The sequence below is a fragment of the Electrophorus electricus genome, chromosome 19 (genome assembly GCF_013358815.1).
Source record: "Electrophorus electricus isolate fEleEle1 chromosome 19, fEleEle1.pri, whole genome shotgun sequence".
In the NCBI taxonomy this organism is placed as follows: domain Eukaryota; kingdom Metazoa; phylum Chordata; class Actinopteri; order Gymnotiformes; family Gymnotidae; genus Electrophorus; species Electrophorus electricus.
In genome coordinates, this window is record NC_049553.1 from 15,261,212 (window position 1) to 15,282,055 (window position 20,844).

Genomic DNA, 20,844 nt, shown 5'->3' on the forward strand with positions numbered 1-20,844 from the left:
CTCGCGACTACCATCCACGAGCACGGCGGGTTCAAGGCCACGCGTGTTGGTATGCGCGCGAGGAGCACGGCGATGCCCTCGATGCCGCGTGCCTCTGCGCGGACTTTATCTGGGTCACGCCACGTGCAGCTGTGGGGTGTGTGAGCATGTCTTCGTCAACTGCGCTGTTCATAAACGTTTCCTCCAGCGGAAGTATATTTTATTGATGTGATATAGTTGCTATCAGTTTTTCGCCATGAATGTTCAGTGTGTAATATCTACCACACCTTGATGGACATGTACTGTTTTAACATTGACCTGTAACTCGATCTGTTTTTATGTCATTTCGTATGTTCATTTTTAAATGTCCCAGTAATGCTGCCTGACTGCCGTAATTTTCCCTCTGGCAACACAAAAATAAGGCAAACACGCAGGTTTAATTCCATAATTTATTTAAGACAGTAAATGCACTTATAATCCAGACAAGTGCATAAAACATCTACATGGACAATCTTTTATTAAAAGTTTATTGCTGCACACATTATGTAAGAGTCGTTTTATAAATTTTTAAAAGGAAAGACAACACTTGATGGACAAGGGTCCGTCTCGTTAGCGCGCCTTCTTGAGACTGACAGTAACACGTGCCACACGCACTAAATGAGCCTAGAAGCGGAAACGCTGCACGGACCTGCGGGAGCGGCGCAGTCCCTCGAGCGCGCGTGCGCGCGCTTATCATTGAGAGGCCTTTTCATCTCAGCAGACGGACAGAATAATACGAAACGTCGCAGCACAGACCGAAGCAAAGCGTTCCCAGTGCAACCGCATCTCGGGTTGTGCAAAATGCTTTTAAGAAGTGCTGCTATGTTATCCTGGCAACATCGCGCTGGCTGTAGAAAATAAGCAATGCTTTCCCTTAAATAAAGCAAACACTGCGTGGAGTGAAAAGCGAAGGTTGGTTTATGCCCAGGTGGGACACTGATCACGAGGCAGTCTTCACCTCGAGGGATATTTTTGCAGAGTCACGAAGCTGGCATGGTCAAATGTGCTGAAACGTCATGTGTGTTCCTCGAGAGACACTAACCAAATATAGTGCAATATCACATTACATTTTTCCTTTTTTAAAAAATATTATCTACTGTACATTTTTATGGTAGTCTTGGTGCAGCTAGAATGAAAGCCAGGGAAGGTACATGCAGAAGGTTTTTAAGATCTGCTGGATACAATCCTTTCACTCTTCTTCTTTTAAAAGGTCATGTCATGTAAGCCAGGAAGTGCTGACTAAAGAAAAAGGCAATGACATTGTGAGCCGACATTGAAAACGTGCGTCCCTGAGCGCTACGAAGAAACAGAAATCAAACAGAAAGGAGAGGAGACCAGAGACACAAAAGAATCAGAGAAGGTCACAGGAGATGCAGTAAGAAGGTGTGAAATGGGACACAGCCTTTCCTGAAACCTTAGAGTGACTCTCAGCTCACTATCACCCCGTGAGCCTGGACACAGGAGCACCTCAGTTACGCATACGAGAAATTAACCTGGTTAGTAATTTGTGCAGAACATGCATTTCACAGGCCTGTCACAGCGTCTGCTGGCAGTGTTCATACAATCCCAGTTCCACACCTGCCCTTAACCTCTAATGCACTCTTCACTTTACTGTTTACACAATGTACCGAGCACCTTTCACACTATGCGTCCTTCCGTTATGTTCCAGAATTAGTGTCTGAATCATCTTCCAGTTCTAGATTTAGAACTCTTTTCATGCTCTGCAGTGTTTAAAAAAAGAAAGAAATTTGCCAGCTATATTCCTCCAAGCTCCTCAGTTCTGCTGGAATGTCCTGGGAACGACAGAAGCGGAGAGCAGCAGTGTATGTGGGCAGGAGAGCTGCAGGCAGCACGATGACTCGGCTCTCCTCTCTGAGCCCTCGATCACAGCCTTCATGCAGCCAGCCGTGAGCGTTGGTCACCCGATGGGCACCCTGCTACAGCCGTGAGCGCTGGGCGCCCCACTACAGGGCCTTCACACAAATTTAGAACTTGACATTTTCAGAAAAAAAAGTATTCAGATAATAGCTACAATAATGTCCAACTAAAAGAGGGTTGGAACACTTTCTAGAAGAAAACGCAGCCAGAATTCTGAGACATCACATGATCTGATTTCAGTCATCAAGGTCAATATGTTAAACACAAAGCTGTGGGTTCTCCTCATCCAATACTCTTATAAAATGCTGAAGTCTGAATTTGAGGGAGGTATTTAAAAGGAGTGTGTTTACATATCTGGAGTCACTGTGGCACAACTCTGCAATGTTTCAGTCTAAATTTCATCTCAAAATCTCCATGGAATAGTTTACTTACAAACATACAGTATATTCAGAATGCACAATGCTTTCACTAAACTCAAATCATGAATGACACACACACACACTCATAACTATAAACTAATAAATGAACAAGTGTTTGTAGGAATGGATTTGTAGATGAGTGTGGACGGATAGACCGCAGCCAATCAAATCAATTGATGAAGCTGGCGGATAGAAAATGTGGATGGTTGGGTGATATAAACACACATGTATGAACAAACGCATGCCGTGGCATTCTGGGATATCGTTTGGGAGACGCGGGGTTGGTTGTAGGGTTGTAGTTTTTTGCTCGTAGCTGTAGGGGTGCTGTGGAGAACGAAGCATCACTGCAGGTCTGTCAGCCTGCTGCCCTGCTCGATGACGGCTCTGGCAAACTGCCGGAACACTCGATCCATGTAGGTACTCTGACGAGGCCACACCCCCTCCAGAAATCCAATATGGCCACCGTGGCAGGTGATGAGGAGGGCCAGGTTGGGGTTCTGCTTCACTGCCTCCACAGGTATAGCTGTGGCACACGTGCACACACACGGTAATGAGTAAAATGGGGTAGTACTTATTTTTATATTTATGGCATTGGTGACTCCTTTTAGTACTGTGTTACGTGTTTAAATATTCTGCCGTCTCCAAGTCCCAGAAACCCCAAGCAATGCAATTACCGTGATTGGGCGAGAAGACGTCATCGGCTGCGTTGAGACACAGCATGGGCACCTGTACAGACTTCAGCTTGTGTATGGGGCTGGCGTCACGGTAATAGTCATCGTTGGTCGGGTAGCCGAACATAATTGATGTGAAACGTTCGTCGAACTGTCGGATGGTCTTGGCCTGCAGACAAGAGGGTGGCCAGGTGTGAGACGGCCTGGTCATGTGACTATATGAGTATATGAGTGATCCTCTGACACCCTCCATACCTTCATCACATGGTCTATGTCATAGTTCTTCTCTAGAACAGGCCGATGTCTGAGGGGGAAAATCACAGATTTGAAACTGCAAGCGAGGCATATATTTCGCAAATTTAGCAAAATAATTGCGTGCGTACGCACACACACACACACACACACACACAATAGGCTACAATACATCATGATGGGGATTTTGAAGGACTACACGGGCATGCTTAAGCCATTTGTTCGTATTCTTCTGGGTTATTTCCAATGCAGTCAGCACTGATTTAAAAAACGCTGTCATGACACCTGACATTTTATGTTTTCACACTACCAGAATGAATACTTCCCACCTCACTCAGCCCTTCACAATACAGAACCCCAGACAGAGGGATCAGTAAAGACTGATCCAAAATGTCTTTGAACAAGGACCTCATGTCTCCTAGTGAGAAAAACAACACTGTGACCCAAACAGAATTGCAGTTATGCTCCATCATACTCAGGATCACTTTAAAGGCTGATAATCACACAACAGTTCTTGTTCGCTTGTGATGAAACACTGTCTGCTGCTATGCTAACAATCTTCTCTCAGGACCATGGGGTTTGCACACAGTACTCCACCATGCTGTACTCCGGCATGTAGATCTGACCAGAACCATGAGCCAGTCAGAGATGTGACCAAACGTTACGCTAAGTTACGCTCGGTTACGCTTAGTTATGCTAGGTTACGCTTGGCTATGGTGACCTATAGGCTCCAGCTAAACCAAGCTAATGGTCCCACACCTGTGGACGGAGGCCTGCAGACAGCTGGTGAGGTAGGAGTTGAAGAGGAAGCGGTCAAGGGGTTTCTCCAGGGAGGCGGTGCACTCAAACACGTCCCAGCCAGCCGAGAACACCACCACGCCTTTCAAGCAGGTCTCGTACCCCTTCCGGCCCAGGTAGTTTGCCAGCATCATACTGCATGGAGATGCACACGGGGTCAAAATGTCTGGAGCACAACAACAACAACAACAACGACGACGACGATGATGATGAAGACGAGAAACGTGGCTTATGGATTTGCTTTAACACCCAGAATGTAGCTCGGTATGTATGATTTGTAAAAAAGCAGTACACATATGAGTAGATACATAATACACACTGGATTTACAACTTAGTTAGCCAACATTAGCATAATAAATGAAATTGTAAAGTAAATTATGTTAAAGGCAGGACTCCCCCAGTTCTGTGAGATTTTTTGTTAGTGCTTTTGTTTTGTTTTGGTTTGGTTCGGTCTAGTCCTGACTGGGGGGGGGGGAGAACAGATGAAACAGGACAGTGCAATGTCTGCAGAAGAGCTGCATGTGCCAACGCTGCTGTTGAATGCTTCAGAACATCAACATTAACCCTCCAGAACCCGGGAGGAGTCACACTTATTCTGCAAAATGAAGGCATATTTTAGAGGTGAACAAAAGTGTGGAGGTGAGTGTGTGTGTGTGTATATGTGTGTGTGTGTGTGTGTGTGTGGTGTGTGTGTGTGTGTGTGTGTATATGTGTGTGTGTGTGTGTGTGTGTGTGAGACATATCTTACCCTCCCATGGAGACCCCTGCAGCCATGATGGGGGCAACAGGGTGGGTGTTGTGCACATGCTCAATCACTGTCTCCAGGTCCTCAGTGTTAGCTGCACAGTACGTCCTTGGAGTCTGGAGTACCAAGCACACATCCATCACACACACACACACACACACACATTCAGACATGATGTATTAATTTCATGTGTTAAAACTAAATATGATCATCAACACTCACCTTGGAAAAACACAGTCGAAGGACACACTCACTGCTGAACATACTCAGAGGACACATTCAGACTGGCTAATGTCGTTGTGACTAACAGGAATTAGAGTAACACGATCCCACTCACCTTCCCTGTGTGTGTGTGTGTGTGTGTGTGTGTGTGTGTGTGTGTGTGTGTGTGTGTGTGTGTGTGTGTGTGTGTGATGGACGACTAGAGGGTGGTGATAACTGGATGCTGATCCCTGATGGTGTGGTATTGTAATCCTCTAGTCAATAGCTCACTGATCTGAGAACAGAGCGGATGGATATGATGCATTCACAGCAGGATGTGGCTGCCGGCTGTTTGTTTGAATTGAAACAGATGTGTGTGTGTGTGTGTGTGTGTGTGTGTGTGTGTGTGCAGAGCTGCAGAGGCAGTTAAAGCACATCTGATTCAACACATAAACTGCTGGCTAATTAGTTGCTGGGTTGATCAGATGGTTTTAAATGAGGAGAATGCTAACCTGTGCAGTACTGTTCAGAGTATCTCTCTCTCTCTCTCTCTCTCTCTCTCTCTCTCTCTCTCTCTCTCTCTCTCTCTCTCTCTCTCTCTCTCTCTCTCTCTCTCTCTCTCTCTCTCTCTCTCTCTCTCTCTCTCTCTCTCTCTCCTACACACACAAACAAACACACACACAGTGTATTCTGTTCTATATTTTTAAAATGACTTCCTGAAACTTGAAGACACTCGCTGTCTTTAGACTTTTTAAAGCAGACACTAACACATTTTATAAATTCCTTCCAATCAAATCCCAAAGACATAAATATTCATTAAGGTTCCCATGCATATGTATATGTATGACATATATTATATTTCTTTAATCAAGTTTAACAGGAATGTTTACAAAGCATCTCTCTTATTAGGTGGTTTACAAACACATTACACAGAGATCTTGTGTTGTCTTAGACGTCTTTTATATGTTCTCTCATATATCTATTAAATCCTATTTAAAGGAATCCCTCAAACACAGCTCACTTCTCCAACCTGTAGTTGACAGAACGTCAGAAGCTGTGGTCTGAACTGTGTTCCACTCAACACGCCTGTTACAAATTCGCATGCACTCAAAGCAGGATGGATGCCCACTCAGTTCAAACACAGAAACCCCCTTCAACCATGCAGTGTCAGCTCAAAGCACTTCATCTACCCCCGCCGCTCGCAGTGAAGTGACAGGGACATCCACACGAGCATTTTATTGGCTTTGTGAGAGCGGTCAGGGCCTGGCAGAGCAGGAGTGGGAACAGTGAGCACGACTAAACACAATGGACACAGTGGGACTCGCTCCCACTGACCACAGTGGAAGGCCACTTCCAAGCAGGCTTACTCAGAAAGTAATAGGTTGATGCTTTCTATTCTCATATTTACCTTGTTACCATTGCGCCATGTTTTAATTTGTTTATTTTATGTTACTACGTGTATTTTATTTTATACTTTTTAAAATAAAAAATGTAAAAAGCCAGTAGTTTCCAGATTCATCTGAGAAACGGTCAGGAACCTTCAGACAGCAGTGTATGCACTGCTAATGTTAAGTACCATTAATGTCAGTGTAAGCACTCCTGATGTTAAGTACCATTAATGTCAGTGTATGCGCTGCTAATGTTAAGTACCATTAAGTGTCAGTGTAAGCACTCCTGATGTTAAGTACCATTAATGTCAGTGTAAGCACTCCTGATGTTAAGTACCATTAATGTCAGTGTAAGCACTCCTGATGTTAAGTACCATTAATGTCAGTGTATGCGCTGCTAATGTTAAGTACCATTAAGTGTCAGTGTAAGCACTCCTGATGTTAAGTACCATTAATGTCAGTGTAAGCACTCCTGATGTTAAGTACCATTAATGTCAGTGTAAGCACTCCTGATGTTAAGTACCATTAATGTCAGTGTAAGCACTCCTGATGTTAAGTACCATTAAGTGTCAGTGTATGCGCTGCTAATGTTAAGTACCATTAAGTGTCAGTGTAAGCACTCCTGATGTTAAGTACCATTAATGTCAGTGTATGCGCTGCTAATGTTAAGTACCATTAAGTGTCAGTGTAAGCACTCCTGATGTTAAGTACCATTAATGTCAGTGTAAGCACTCCTGATGTTAAGTACCATTAATGTCAGTGTAAGCACTCCTGATGTTAAGTACCATTAATGTCAGTGTATGCGCTGCTAATGTTAAGTACCATTAATGTCAGTGTAAGCACTCCTGATGTTAAGTACCATTAAGTGTCAGTGTAAGCACTCCTGATGTTAAGTACCATTAATGTCAGTGTAAGCACTCCTGATGTTAAGTACCATTAATGTCAGTGTAAGCACTCCTGATGTTAAGTACCATTAATGTCAGTGTATGCGCTGCTAATGTTAAGTACCATTAATGTCAGTGTATGCGCTGCTAATGTTAAGTACCATTAATGTCAGTGTATGCGCTGCTAATGTTAAGTACCATTAATGTCAGTGTATGCGCTGCTAATGTTAAGTACCATTAAGTGTCAGTGTAAGCGCTCCTGATGTTAAGTACCATTAATGTCAGTGTAAGCACTCCTGATGTTAAGTACCATTAAGTGTCAGTGTAAGCACTCCTGATGTTAAGTACCATTAATGTCAGTGTAAGCACTCCTGATGTTAAGTACCATTAATGTCAGTGTATGCGCTGCTAATGTTAAGTACCATTAATGTCAGTGTATGTGCTGCTAATGTTACGGACCATTAATGTCAGTGTATGCGCTGCTAATGTTAAGTACCATTAATGTCAGTGTAAGCACTCCTGATGTTAAGTACCATTAAGTGTCAGTGTAAGCGCTCCTGATGTTAAGTACCATTAAGTGTCAGTGTAAGCACTCCTGATGTTAAGTACCATTAAGTGTCAGTGTAAGCACTCCTGATGTTAAGTACCATTAAGTGTCAGTGTAAGCGCTCCTGATGTTAAGTACCATTAAGTGTCAGTGTATGCGCTGCTAATGTTAAGTACCATTAATGTCAGTGTAAGCGCTCCTGATGTTAAGTACCATTAAGTGTCAGTGTATGCGCTGCTAATGTTAAGTACCATTAATGTCAGTGTATGCGCTGCTAATGTTAAGTACCATTAATGTCAGTGTAAGCACTCCTGATGTTAAGTACCATTAAGTGTCAGTGTAAGCGCTCCTGATGTTAAGTACCATTAAGTGTCAGTGTAAGCGCTCCTGATGTTAAGTACCATTAAGTGTCAGTGTAAGCACTCCTGATGTTAAGTACCATTAAGTGTCAGTGTAAGCGCTCCTGATGTTAAGTGTCAGTGTAAGCGCTCCTGATGTTAAGTACCATTAAGTGTCAGTGTAAGCACTCCTGATGTTAAGTACCATTAAGTGTCAGTGTAAGCACTCCTGATGTTAAGTACCATTAAGTGTCAGTGTATGCACTCCTGATGTTAAGTACCATTAAGTGTCAGTGTAAGCACTCATTAACAGATCCCTAGTGACTGTGATTCAATTACTAACCAGGCGAGTGTTTTTCCTTTAACAACACTTATACATCAAAGACTGTGGATATGATTGATCTGGTTAAAGAACTGTTATCTCAGGCACAGTGCAGTGAGTGAGATGTATTTCATAAATGTACTACTAAAGAAAGCAAACAACAGCGAGGACAAATGAAAACATTCAACATAAGACTGTTAGCCCGGACAGAGTCCCCAAAAGATGTTGGTAACAGCTGTAGTTACTCACAGACATGCACACTGTGGTCAGTCTCTCTCTCTCACAAACACACCCACCCACCGAACCACACGCACATACTGTGGTTATTCACACACACCCTGTGGTCAGTCTCTCTCTCTCTCTCACACTCACACATATTGTGGTCATTCACACACACGCACACACACACACACACACACACACACATACAAACACTACTGTCAGTCTCTCTCTCTCTCTCTCTCTCTCTCACTCACACACACACACACACACACACACACACACACACACACACACACACACACACGTCATTAGGAACAACATCATTGTGGGGTCAGAGAACAGGCAGGCACTGCGCTGATACTTTGAGGACATTGCATTTACAGTACACCAGTCAGCACAATACAGCACCCTGGAGCCAGAATATGTTAACACTGACACTGGGCTTTACTGTGTAACGTATGCTGTAACTGTTATCAGACTGGGTTAACACTGACACTGGGCTTTACTGTGTAACGTATGCTGTAACTGTTATCAGACTGGGTTAACACTGACACTGGGCTTTACTGTGTAACGTATGCTGTAACTGTTATCAGACTGGGTTAACACTGACACTGGGCTTTACTGTGTAACATAGGCCCGTAACTGTTATCAGGATTAAACTGTCCTGTGTGATTTAAGATACATTTCATATTTAACCTGTTTTTTGCTACACACTCTCACGGTCTGCAGACAGGAGATTTTCTTCTGCTGTTTTTTTCACTAAACAACAGCGTAACTGTGGTTACAAAAACAAAAACAAACTAAGAAGGAAATGGTGTTCTCACCAGCAGCTTCTCACCAGACACACCTCTGTTGTTGAAGACCACACATCTGAAAAACAAGGTAGCAGCAGTTCAGATATTCAGTCCTACCACACATCCCGACACTGTTCGCTGTTCTTTATACAAAATCACTACCTTGTTTTCCCAAAATACAATACTGGAAAACACAAGCCTCCAAATCCCCTTTTGGTCAAGGCCGTTTCGATTTACCCTTAGCTCACGGCAGACCAGACAGACTGCAGAGAAGGTCTCCAGAGGGGTATGGGCTGATGCCAGTTAGGCTTAAAATCTATTCTACAAAAATGGAAACTGGTCATATTTTTAGCTGTTTTCAGCTTTGAATAAGTACGGAATAGTTTTGAGTGCTTTGAGTAGTTTTCAGTGCTTTCTTGGAGAATGTAGGCCACAGAACCAAACAGGTATCCTGGGTCTTCACTGGGTCTTATATATTCATTAGTCTTAGCTAGTCTGGGTCTTCACTGGGTCTCATATATTCATTAGTCTTAGCTAGTCTGGGTCTTCACTGGGTCTCATATATTCATTAGTCTTAGCTAGTCTGGGTCTTCAGTGGATCTTATATATTCATTAGTCTTAGCTAGTCTGGGTCTTCAGTGGATCTTATATATTCATTAGTCTTAGCTAGTCTGGGTCTTCACTGGGTCTCATATATTCATTAGTCTTAGCTAGTCTGGGTCTTCAGTGGATCTCATATATTCATTAGTCTTAGCTAGTCTGGGTCTTCACTGGGTCTTATATATTCATTAGTTTTAGCTAGTCTGGGTCTTCAGTGGATCTTATATATTCATTAGTCTTAGCTAGTCTGGGTCTTCACTGGGTCTTATATATTCATTAGTCTTAGCTAGTCTGGGTCTTCAGTGGATCTTATATATTCATTAGTCTTAGCTAGTCTGGGTCTTCAGTGGATCTTATATATTCATTAGTCTTAGCTAGTCTGGGTCTTCACTGGGTCTCATATATTCATTAGTCTTAGCTAGTCTGGGTCTTCACTGGGTCTCATATATTCATTAGTCTTAGCTAGTCTGGGTCTTCAGTGGATCTTATATATTCATTAGTCTTAGCTAGTCTGGGTCTTCACTGGGTCTTATATATTCATTAGTCTTAGCTAGTCTGGGTCTTCACTGGGTCTTATATATTCATTAGTCTTAGCTAGTCTGGGTCTTCACTGGGTCTCATATATTCATTAGTCTTAGCTAGTCTGGGTCTTCACTGGATCTTATATATTCATTAGTCTTAGCTAGTCTGGGTCTTCACTGGATCTTATATATTCATTAGTCTTAGCTAGTCTGGGTCTTCACTGGGTCTTATATATTCATTAGTCTTAGCTAGTCTGGGTCTTCACTGGGTCTCATATATTCATTAGTCTTAGCTAGTCTGGGTGTTCACTGGGTCTCATATATTCATTAGTCTTAGCTAGTCTGGGTCTTCAGTGGATCTCATATATTCATTAGTCTTAGCTAGTCTGGGTCTTCAGTGGATCTCATATATTCATTAGTCTTAGCTAGTCTGGGTCTTCACTGGGTCTTATATATTCATTAGTTTTAGCTAGTCTGGGTCTTCAGTGGATCTTATATATTCATTAGTCTTAGCTAGTCTGGGTCTTCACTGGGTCTTATATATTCATTAGTCTTAGCTAGTCTGGGTCTTCAGTGGATCTTATATATTCATTAGTCTTAGCTAGTCTGGGTCTTCAGTGGATCTTATATATTCATTAGTCTTAGCTAGTCTGGGTCTTCACTGGGTCTCATATATTCATTAGTCTTAGCTAGTCTGGGTCTTCACTGGGTCTCATATATTCATTAGTCTTAGCTAGTCTGGGTCTTCAGTGGATCTTATATATTCATTAGTCTTAGCTAGTCTGGGTCTTCACTGGGTCTTATATATTCATTAGTCTTAGCTAGTCTGGGTCTTCACTGGGTCTTATATATTCATTAGTCTTAGCTAGTCTGGGTCTTCACTGGGTCTCATATATTCATTAGTCTTAGCTAGTCTGGGTCTTCACTGGATCTTATATATTCATTAGTCTTAGCTAGTCTGGGTCTTCACTGGATCTTATATATTCATTAGTCTTAGCTAGTCTGGGTCTTCACTGGGTCTTATATATTCATTAGTCTTAGCTAGTCTGGGTCTTCACTGGGTCTCATATATTCATTAGTCTTAGCTAGTCTGGGTCTTCACTGGGTCTCATATATTCATTAGTCTTAGCTAGTCTGGGTCTTCAGTGGATCTCATATATTCATTAGTCTTAGCTAGTCTGGGTCTTCACTGGGTCTTATATATTCATTAGTTTTAGCTAGTCTGGGTCTTCACTGGGTCTCATATATTCATTAGTCTTAGCTAGTCTGGGTCTTCACTGGGTCTCATATATTCATTAGTCTTAGCTAGTCTGGGTCTTCACTGGGTCTCATATATTCATTAGTCTTAGCTAGTCTGGGTCTTCACTGGGTCTCATATATTCATTAGTCTTAGCTAGTCTGGGTCTTCACTGGGTCTCATATATTCGATCATTCCTTTATTTCACTGCAGTATTACATGGTCACTCTCATCACAGATGGCTTTTAGTGCCCCTCTCATTAGTGATCAACTATTTGGTGCTCTCTCTCTCCTTTGCACTCTTTCTCTCCCTCTTTCTCACTCTCTCTCACTTCCACCTTCACTCATTTCTCTTCATTTTTCTTTTTGTTTCTCTCGCAGCTGTTCCCTTCTTGCTTCAATTCAATTACATTCAATTCAATTCAGTTCAAGGTAGTTTTATTGGCATGATTGTATCAAGAACAATTTTGCCAAAGCAAACAGTTTGGTGGTGAACATGGTTGGGGGAAATACCATTGTTTTTAAATGAACGATGACGATAATGGTTCTAACAGTCATAACTAACAAAATAAGAAAAGTAAAAATGTGTCATTAAACTATAATAAAGACAGAATTTGGGAGTATACTTTTAAATTTTACTGTGAAATTTTGTCTAATCTGTGTGAATTTTCCTAATGGAAGAGAAAGCCCTGTTCTGTCTCAACCTCTCTGCACTAACAGTGATCACACAGTCTTCTCACCACCCTCACAGTGATCACACAGTCTTCTCACCACCTTCACAGTGATCACAGTCTTCTCACCGCACTCACAGTGATTACAGCCTTCTCACCACTCTCACAGTGATCACACAGTCTTCTCACCACTCTCACAGTGATCACACAGTCTTCTCACCACTCTCACAGTGATCACAGTCTTCTCACCACTCTCACAGTGATCACACAGTCTTCTCACCACTCTCACAGTGATCACACAGTCTTCTCACCACTCTCACAGTGATCACACAGTCTTCTCACCACTCTCACAGTGATCACACAGTCTTCTCACCACTCTCACAGTGATCACACAGTCTTCTCACCACTCTCACAGTGATCACACAGTCTTCTCTGTCTGGGCAGTCAGGATTGTTTGTATCGGCCTGTTTCTACGATCAGACTGTGGTGACTGATCTGTCTCTGCTGTGGATCTCTGACGGTGTAGAGATATTCTGATTCTAAATCATATTCTCCGTTCAGAGTCCAGTAAGAGTTTTGTTGTGTTTGTCCAGTGGTCCAGATAGACTTCTCTTGACTATGTAGTATATTTCTGCAGAATTCTGCATGCATGGAATGATTGTCCCGTCTAGTGTAGTCGTGGTTACTGAGTGGACCCTACACCTCCCTACAGGGCAACAACAGTTTGTTCATCTGTAGAATGTTTCTTGGACTGCATAGGGAAGCTCTTTGTGCTTTTCCTATTAGTGCATTCACTCCCAGATCAAAGTTTCTTCAGCCCAAGGGCATCATCATTTAATGAGTGCTGTAGGGCCATGTTTCCTAGAGTGAAAAGGTGACTGTTTTCCAGAGCCCTGGCTGAGATCTGAGATCTCTCTCTGTCGGTCTCTCTCTCCTCACACTCATTTCTTACTCTCTCATTCTGTTTTTCTGTTTCTCTCACTGTCATCATATCTACAAGTGTTATCAGACATGGCACTGTTAAAATATATACAAGTGTTACCAGACATGGTAATGTCATCACATCTACAAGTGTTATTAGACATGGCACTGTTATCACATATACAGGTGTTATCAGACATGGTAATGTCATCACATCTATGGGTGTTATCAGACATGGTAATGTCATCACATCTACAAGTGTTATCAGACATGGCACTGTTATCACATCTACAGGAGTTATCAGACATGGTAATGTCATCACATCTACAAGTGTTATCAGACATGGCACTGTTATCACATCTACAGGTGTTATCAGACATGGTAACGTCATCACATCTACAGGGGTTATCAGACATGGTAACGTCATCACATCTACAGGGGTTATCAGACATGGTAATGTCATCACATCTACAGGTGTTATCAGACATGGTAATGTCATCACATCTATAGGTGTTATCAGACATGGTAATGTCATCACATCCACAGGCATTATCAGACATGGTATGTCATCACATCTACAGGTGTTATCAGACATGGTATGTCATCACATCTACAGGTGTTATCAGACATGGTATGTCATCACATCTACAGGTGTTATCAGACATGGTATGTCATCACATCTACAATCGAGACAGGTGTCTCAGAACATTTTAATTCACACACAGAAGGCTGGGGTTGAGTGTAGTGTGTTGGGTGTAGGGTGTTGCGTTGTGTGGTGGGTGTGAGGTTTGTGGGGTTGTGTGTGGTGTGTGATGTGTGTATGGGGTTTGTGCTGTTGTGTGTGGTGTGTGTGGGTTTGTGTGTGATGGGTGTGGAAGTGTGATGGGTATGTGATGTGTGTGTGTGTGTGTTTGTGTGAGCTGTGTGTGTTGGTCGCAGGAGGCTGGGCTGTGATGGTCGTGGTTCTGACCCACCTGTAGCCAAGCTCTCGGCTCTGCTGGACCATGTGCAGGATGTAAGACTCGCGGCTGGTTCCGGTCAAACCCGGCAGGAGCAGCACAGTGGGGCGTGCGGAGGGGTCTGGGTGGGAGGTGCTGGTATCGTTATCAAACCAATCCAAAGAGATCTGACCTCCATCTGGTGCTTTGATGAGCTCACTGCCAGACAAGAGCATGCACATGCACACACACACACACACAATTTATATGTACCATCAGACCAGAAGGATACATCTAGGAAAATGTGTGTTTCTATTAGAATGTATGCTTTGACTGGTATTCACAGAGACGGTTGAAATGGCAGCAGACCATCATCGTTATTACAATATGAATTACAATATGAATATTACAATATTAATATTTAAATAGGAATACTGTATGAAAGACTGTTTCTGGTGTAATGGCCATATTAATCTTGAGTCTTAGAAAACGTCACCCGCCAGGGGCTTTCTCTGAGCAGTGAGATCCTTCCCCTGCATGTTCTACTTCATTTTTGCAATGTATTTATTTAGAACTCTTCTCACCAACCTGTTTACTTAGATCCGACTTACTCCAGACTTTAGATCCAGCCCAAATAGAACAGGACCAATCCAGCCCAAATAGAACAGAACCAATCCAGCCCAAATAGAACAGAACCAATCCAACTAAGTAGATCTTCTGAAGAAATTAATTAGCTTTGATTTTGTTAAGGCATATTAATATTAAAACTAAGATTAGGATTAAAACTAAGCAGAAGACCTCCAGAGGGAAACCTGCCTAGCAAATGCCCACATCTCCACCCCTAATGCCCACAACTCCACCCCTAACTAATGCCCACAGCTCCACCCATAACTAATCCGTACATCTCCACCACAAACAAATGTTATTAGCATGTATACAGTTGCATTTCCTCAGCTAGTATGCACCCTGCTGGTTACACTTTCAGCCCTGATGGTTTAAAAAAAGCAACTATATCCAGGTATATGATTTTTTGAATTGCTGAATTAGTTACTTCACTTAATTATGTACTTAATTGTTTTACTTAAATGTGCACACAAGCAGAAACTTAAACAAGGGCAACTAAGATGAGTTAAAGGGAGCTGCTTTTCCTTCACCTCTCAACTGATGTCGGAACGAGTGTGGGTGGGTGGTGTTGTAGAGGGGGAGGGTAGAATGTGTCAACCAAGCCCAGAAGAGATAGAGAACGAGGGAGAGAGACAGACAGAGAGAGAGAGAAACAAGCAGAGAACGTGGGAGAGAGCGAGAGGGAGAGACAGAGAGAAACAGGCAGAGAACGAGGGAGAGAGCGAGAGGGAGAGACAGAGAGAGAGAGAAACAGGCAGAGAACGAGGTAAGGAGCGAGACACTGCAATCTGACCTCACCTCAAAACCACCTGCGCTGAGCACTGACATCACTCTTTCCCCAGTCTGCCCAGCCCTCTCTGTCTTTATCCCACTCTCGCTCTGAGAGTGCAGTAGAGATGCTACACGGAGTCATGCTTTAAACAGTGAAACAAACTCAAAACAGAAGCTCAGTTAGCCTACACGCAGTACAAAGGCGAGCCAATCCCACGCAGAGTTGCACACTCGGAGACAAAATGAATATTCATCACTTTTGTGTTGCCTTTGCATACCTCAGAAAGCTCACTCACTCTTCCTCTCTATCTGTCTGTCTCAAAAGTTCAAAGTTCAAAGAGGTTTTATTGTCATTTCAGCTATATACAAGTACACAACAAAAAGGAGACGATGTTCCTCCAGGACCATGGTGCAACACAAAACGACAGTGCAACAGACAACATGCTCTCTGACATGTCTCACATCACTATGCATCCCACTGCCTAATCAATATACATCAGTGCCTCACAGGCATAGTGGGGATCACAGTTGTGGTGGGGGATTCATGTGCATCTGGAAACATGAGGCTGCAGTCCGGGTCCGAGATCTGGCCTACTGCATCACACGACACTACCTCTCGCACTCAGCTCTCTGGGAGTGATGCGGAGCAGAGTGTGATTTCAGAGCCTGTGTTACATGTACACACGGGGACACCAGCCTGTCCTCACCTCATGCGCCCTCCCAGTCTCACGAGACGAGGAGAAGATTAATGGAGTTGCTAATTCAATGTTCAGGGTTTCTCTGCGGACCTGACTGCTGACAAGACAGCGGGTCTCAAAGGCGAGGGCATTAGGAGGCGTGGTCACATTTTACAGGGTCGTGACCACCTTAGCAAAAGCCTGCAAGCTGGATGCATGTTCAGGTCCTGCCACCCGCTATCCCTGCCTGGGGGGCTGTGATGTCAGTTGGGACCCTCATCACTCTGCAGTGGGCAAAACAAACCTACTGTTGCACAGATCATTTCACAAATTGGAACACAAATGCTTAAAAAATTCTAATTTTTTAAAATACATACTATTTAAAATTCCAACTATTTTGTCATATAATGATATAAAAGGTGCCTTCAGGTGTTACTTGTTACTTATACATATATATAAGTAGCATATAGGTACATATGCTATTTACTGTATATGAGTATGTATATACATTATATTAGTTTATGCAAACAAAGTATTATATTAATGAATGCAGGTGCATGTAAAGACTTTGGTGAGAATACGCCTCAGTGATCTGCCACGGTGTGGTCCGAGCCTTCAATTTAACATTCTCTGCAGGATCCATTTCAAAAGCAGCTGTCGTGTTTTCACACTTCTCTGTGGAGCCGATCCAGCCGCACAAGTGTACGCGCCCAGGACTGGTGGGTGAGGTTTTCTACACACGTGGCACAGCTCTCGGCCCAATCTGACCGCGATGTCACTGCGCCTGTCAGAGCCATACAGGTGGGGCTTTGCCAGTACACGATCTGCTTGGTTTTCTTCCTCCGATCCTTGTTATTATGGAGTTATTGTAGGGATTGATCAGAGACTAATCCCTATCCCCTTAGGACAGAGTACAAGTCTCCTTACTGAGGTCTGAGCAAATAAACCACCACAACCAGGGAAGGGTGTGCTGGAGCAGTGTCATTCCTCCACCACGGCTGCATCTGGTGTGTCTCAGCTCCATGGAGCCTGCTTCAGCTACTGGCATGCGCTGTAGTGGCGTCACAAGTAGGATTATTCCAGGTCGCGTCCAGCATGCGATATGCTCCGGCACAAAAGTCCACTTAGACTTGCTTAATTATTGAACGCGTGCCCAAGCTAATGTGCAGAATTTGAACGAGTGGCGCTTTCACACAGCTGTGCTCCTTCAGAGTGAGGTCCACGATTAACTTCAAAATTTGACGCCGTCTCCACGGAAATAGCCTCCGTCTGGCGGCCGTGGTGTCCGCATGACGTTTTGTTCATGCTGTGTTTTTCTGCTGCATTTGTTGTGTTTCGGGTGCACGCCACACCCAAACAGGTGGTGTGTGTTGAGTCCTGTTTGCAGTGTCACCTGTGTGTCGTTATGTTGTTACGTTGTTCACTTTATAAGCCCTTTGTGTGGCTGGTTGTCGGTCGTTACGTCGCCTTTGTTTGGTTTGTTTGTGCACACTTATGTTCCTTTTCATTAAACTCTTCTGGACACTCTATTTACTCTAAACCAGACTCTAAACTTCTGGCCCTAAACAATATTTTTTATCTGAAATTCTGTGAGTTCACTATTTGATTACTACTAGCACCTAGCACCTCTAGCGCCGTAAGTGCTAAATAAATGTCTAGCACCTTTAGCATCTAGCACCATTAGTGACTAGAACCTTTAGCGTCTAGCACCTTTAGCGTCTAGAACCTTTAGCTACTAGAACCTTTAGCGACTAGCACCTATAGCGACTAGCACCTTTAGTGCATTCTCAATTAGCTACACGAACACTACAGTGATATTTGTCTTCTGGATTATGCAAATTTGATTGAAAATGTGCAGTTGACTGCGTCCGCACAGACATTTTACATTATTTATTTTTTACTATTATTCATTTTATTTTTAATCTGAGTAGGTACATAAAGACTCAAGCATAGCATAGGGCTGGCTGGGCAGAAATAGTCATCATTACACCTGGTGCAGGTAATACTGTGTATTTACTCTTAGAAAACAGAGGCTGCTGAGGTTATACTGAGTCAGCATGAAGTGGTAATGTGGGTTAGACAGTGAATGCAAATGATCACGTAGTCAACTTTAAAGCTGATCAGCCAATCATACTACAGTCTCGGGGGCTTCTCTGCTCATCAGCCAATGTCACAGCACTATGCAAATAAATAATGCAAGTTTAAACTTATGTAAAACCTGTGTTTACTCAGGCTGAAGAGCCAAACTAAAGTGTCAAACTGGAGAAATCCCAAGAGAAAAGTAATTACAGGTACCGTATCACCAACATAATGAACCTGTCGGGCCTGATTCAATTAGTGCATTAGAAAAAAGGTACAATTGTTTAGGAATCCTGAAGTATTTCTAGGAGGACCTTCTAATAACATAACTGTGATATGTAGATATAACCCAAGTTTAGGAATCCTGAAGTATTTCTAGGAGGACCTTCTAATAACATAACTGTGATATGTAGATATAACCCAAGTTTAGGAATCCTGAAGTATTTCTAGGAGGACCTTCTAACAACATAGCTGTGATATGTAGATATAACCCAAGTTTAGGAATCCTGAAGTATTTCTAGGAGGACCTTCTAATAACATAGCTGTGATATGTAGATATAACCCAAGTTTAGGAATCCTGAAGTATTTCTAGGAGGACCTTCTAATAACATAGCTGTGATATGTAGATATAACCCAAGTTTAGGAATCCTGAAGTATTTCTAGGAGGACCTTCTAATAACATAGCTGTGATATGTAGATATAACCCAAGTTTAGGAATCGTGAAGTATTTCTAGGAGGACCTTCTAATAATATAGCTGTGATATGTAGATATAACCCAAGTTTCTTATCAGTATCTAATAAAGGAATGATGACTGTCATTGCAAAGCACAGTGATGATGTCTGAAGTACAAAGCACTTACTTCCTGTAACAGACGCAGGGTTTGGAGGTGACGAATGGCCTGAGCAGGGTCTGCACACGGCCCTCCCAGCACCAGAACGTGGGGTAGTAGGTCTCCGACACCACAGGACAATGGTCCTTCAGGAACTCACAGAACTTCTTCCCTCCTGCTATCAGCTGTGGCTTCTGCAAGACAGCACAGCAGTGGCAGAGACTTCCGGAACCACTCCGTGGACAAGGTGCACGGCAGACGGGACAAACGAGAAATGCCGGAGAAGGCGAGCGTTTGTTTTTTCGTCAAGGTGTGTGAGAGGGTGGAATATGCTTTTCATACTGTTTAATGGGAAAATAACCCCTCGGCTCATATGGGTGCACATCACAGCGTGGTCAGTCTCACTGCCATGCTTGTAAACGTGGAGCAGGCTGTATGTCAGTTACACATGCAGCGCATTAACCCTTAAAGTCCAGTATAAATGTCCTTGTTTTGGCTGAAACAATAGATGAGCCTTTGGGTAGTGATGAGCGCGCCCTTCAGTAAGGGATGACAGTCACTGTGGGTCTCCACAAACCTCAGAGCAGACGCCGCGAGACTCCGGTCTACACGGAGCGGACAACGGAAATGTGAGAAAAAACAACATGAAAAATAATGAGATCGTGAAAAATCCACGAACTCAAGACAGAACGAAACGGACGAGAATAAAATTCGCCTGCAATTACGAATACATTTATTAATGCCATTTACGATCACAGGTACTAATGACATGTTATATACTGCATCTCTAACAGAAGATTAATCGACTGTTTGCGTTCATTTGTGTTCAAATGCATCAAATGCATGGTCTCGCCCGTACAGGTACCTTTGGTTGTCCTTAGCAGCTTATAGACAGGACGGTCCAATATATCGATTGCTAATAAAACCTGCATGCACACGGCATTTTGACTCTGAATTGCAAAAATGATTGACTGTTCAATAGCACTGTGCACATGTTTGTTTAGAGCCCAGTGAAAAAGAATTGCCGGTGTGCCGCGAGACATCCCCGCCTGCCGCATCTCTCTCGCTGAAGCTGCTTTCCATACCGAAAGACTAGAAGACACGAGCATCCCACATGGGTCCTCATCGGTGTCGAATCGGATTTGGATAAAGCTTTTCTTTGTGAAGTAACCGTGCACAAAGCCCGCGCTGCCTACCTTGGCCACGGAGGTCCAGTAATAGCAGGCGTAGGCGGCGCTGAAGCCCAGCACGAGCGACAGCCCGACCCCGGACCCGAGCAGCCCGACTCGGACTTGGCTCTCCAGATACACGGACAGGTCCCTGGTCAGACGTGCAGGTTAGGTCCGGTGAGATCATCGCCAAGTCCCGTTTCAATGCTGCGCTTCTGGGAGGCTGGGGAGCAGTCGGGCTCAAACCGTAAACCTGAGCGCGCAGTAACCGTGTGAAGGACGGTGGAGGTTTGAGAAGAAATCGCGCGCCGGGGCAGCCGCGAGGGGCG

At 43.5% G+C, this 20,844-nt stretch overlaps 1 protein-coding gene across 1 annotated transcript in view; it reads right to left on the reverse strand.

Annotated features, from left to right (window-relative positions):
- Window positions 1-414: 414 nt before the first annotated feature.
- abhd3 (abhydrolase domain containing 3, phospholipase) overlaps window positions 415-20,844 on the reverse strand; it is a 21,965-nt gene continuing 1,535 nt past the window's right edge. Inside the window, exons 5-13 of the mRNA XM_027027357.2 lie at window positions 20,543-20,684; window positions 19,377-19,540; window positions 14,402-14,584; window positions 9,508-9,553; window positions 4,785-4,897; window positions 3,998-4,171; window positions 3,242-3,290; window positions 2,990-3,155; window positions 415-2,838 (exon numbers count right to left, since the gene is read on the reverse strand). Coding sequence (XP_026883158.2) covers window positions 2,657-2,838; window positions 2,990-3,155; window positions 3,242-3,290; window positions 3,998-4,171; window positions 4,785-4,897; window positions 9,508-9,553; window positions 14,402-14,584; window positions 19,377-19,540; window positions 20,543-20,684 — 1,219 coding nt within the window. The 3' untranslated portion in view covers window positions 415-2,656. The remainder of the gene's footprint in view (window positions 2,839-2,989; window positions 3,156-3,241; window positions 3,291-3,997; window positions 4,172-4,784; window positions 4,898-9,507; window positions 9,554-14,401; window positions 14,585-19,376; window positions 19,541-20,542; window positions 20,685-20,844) is intronic.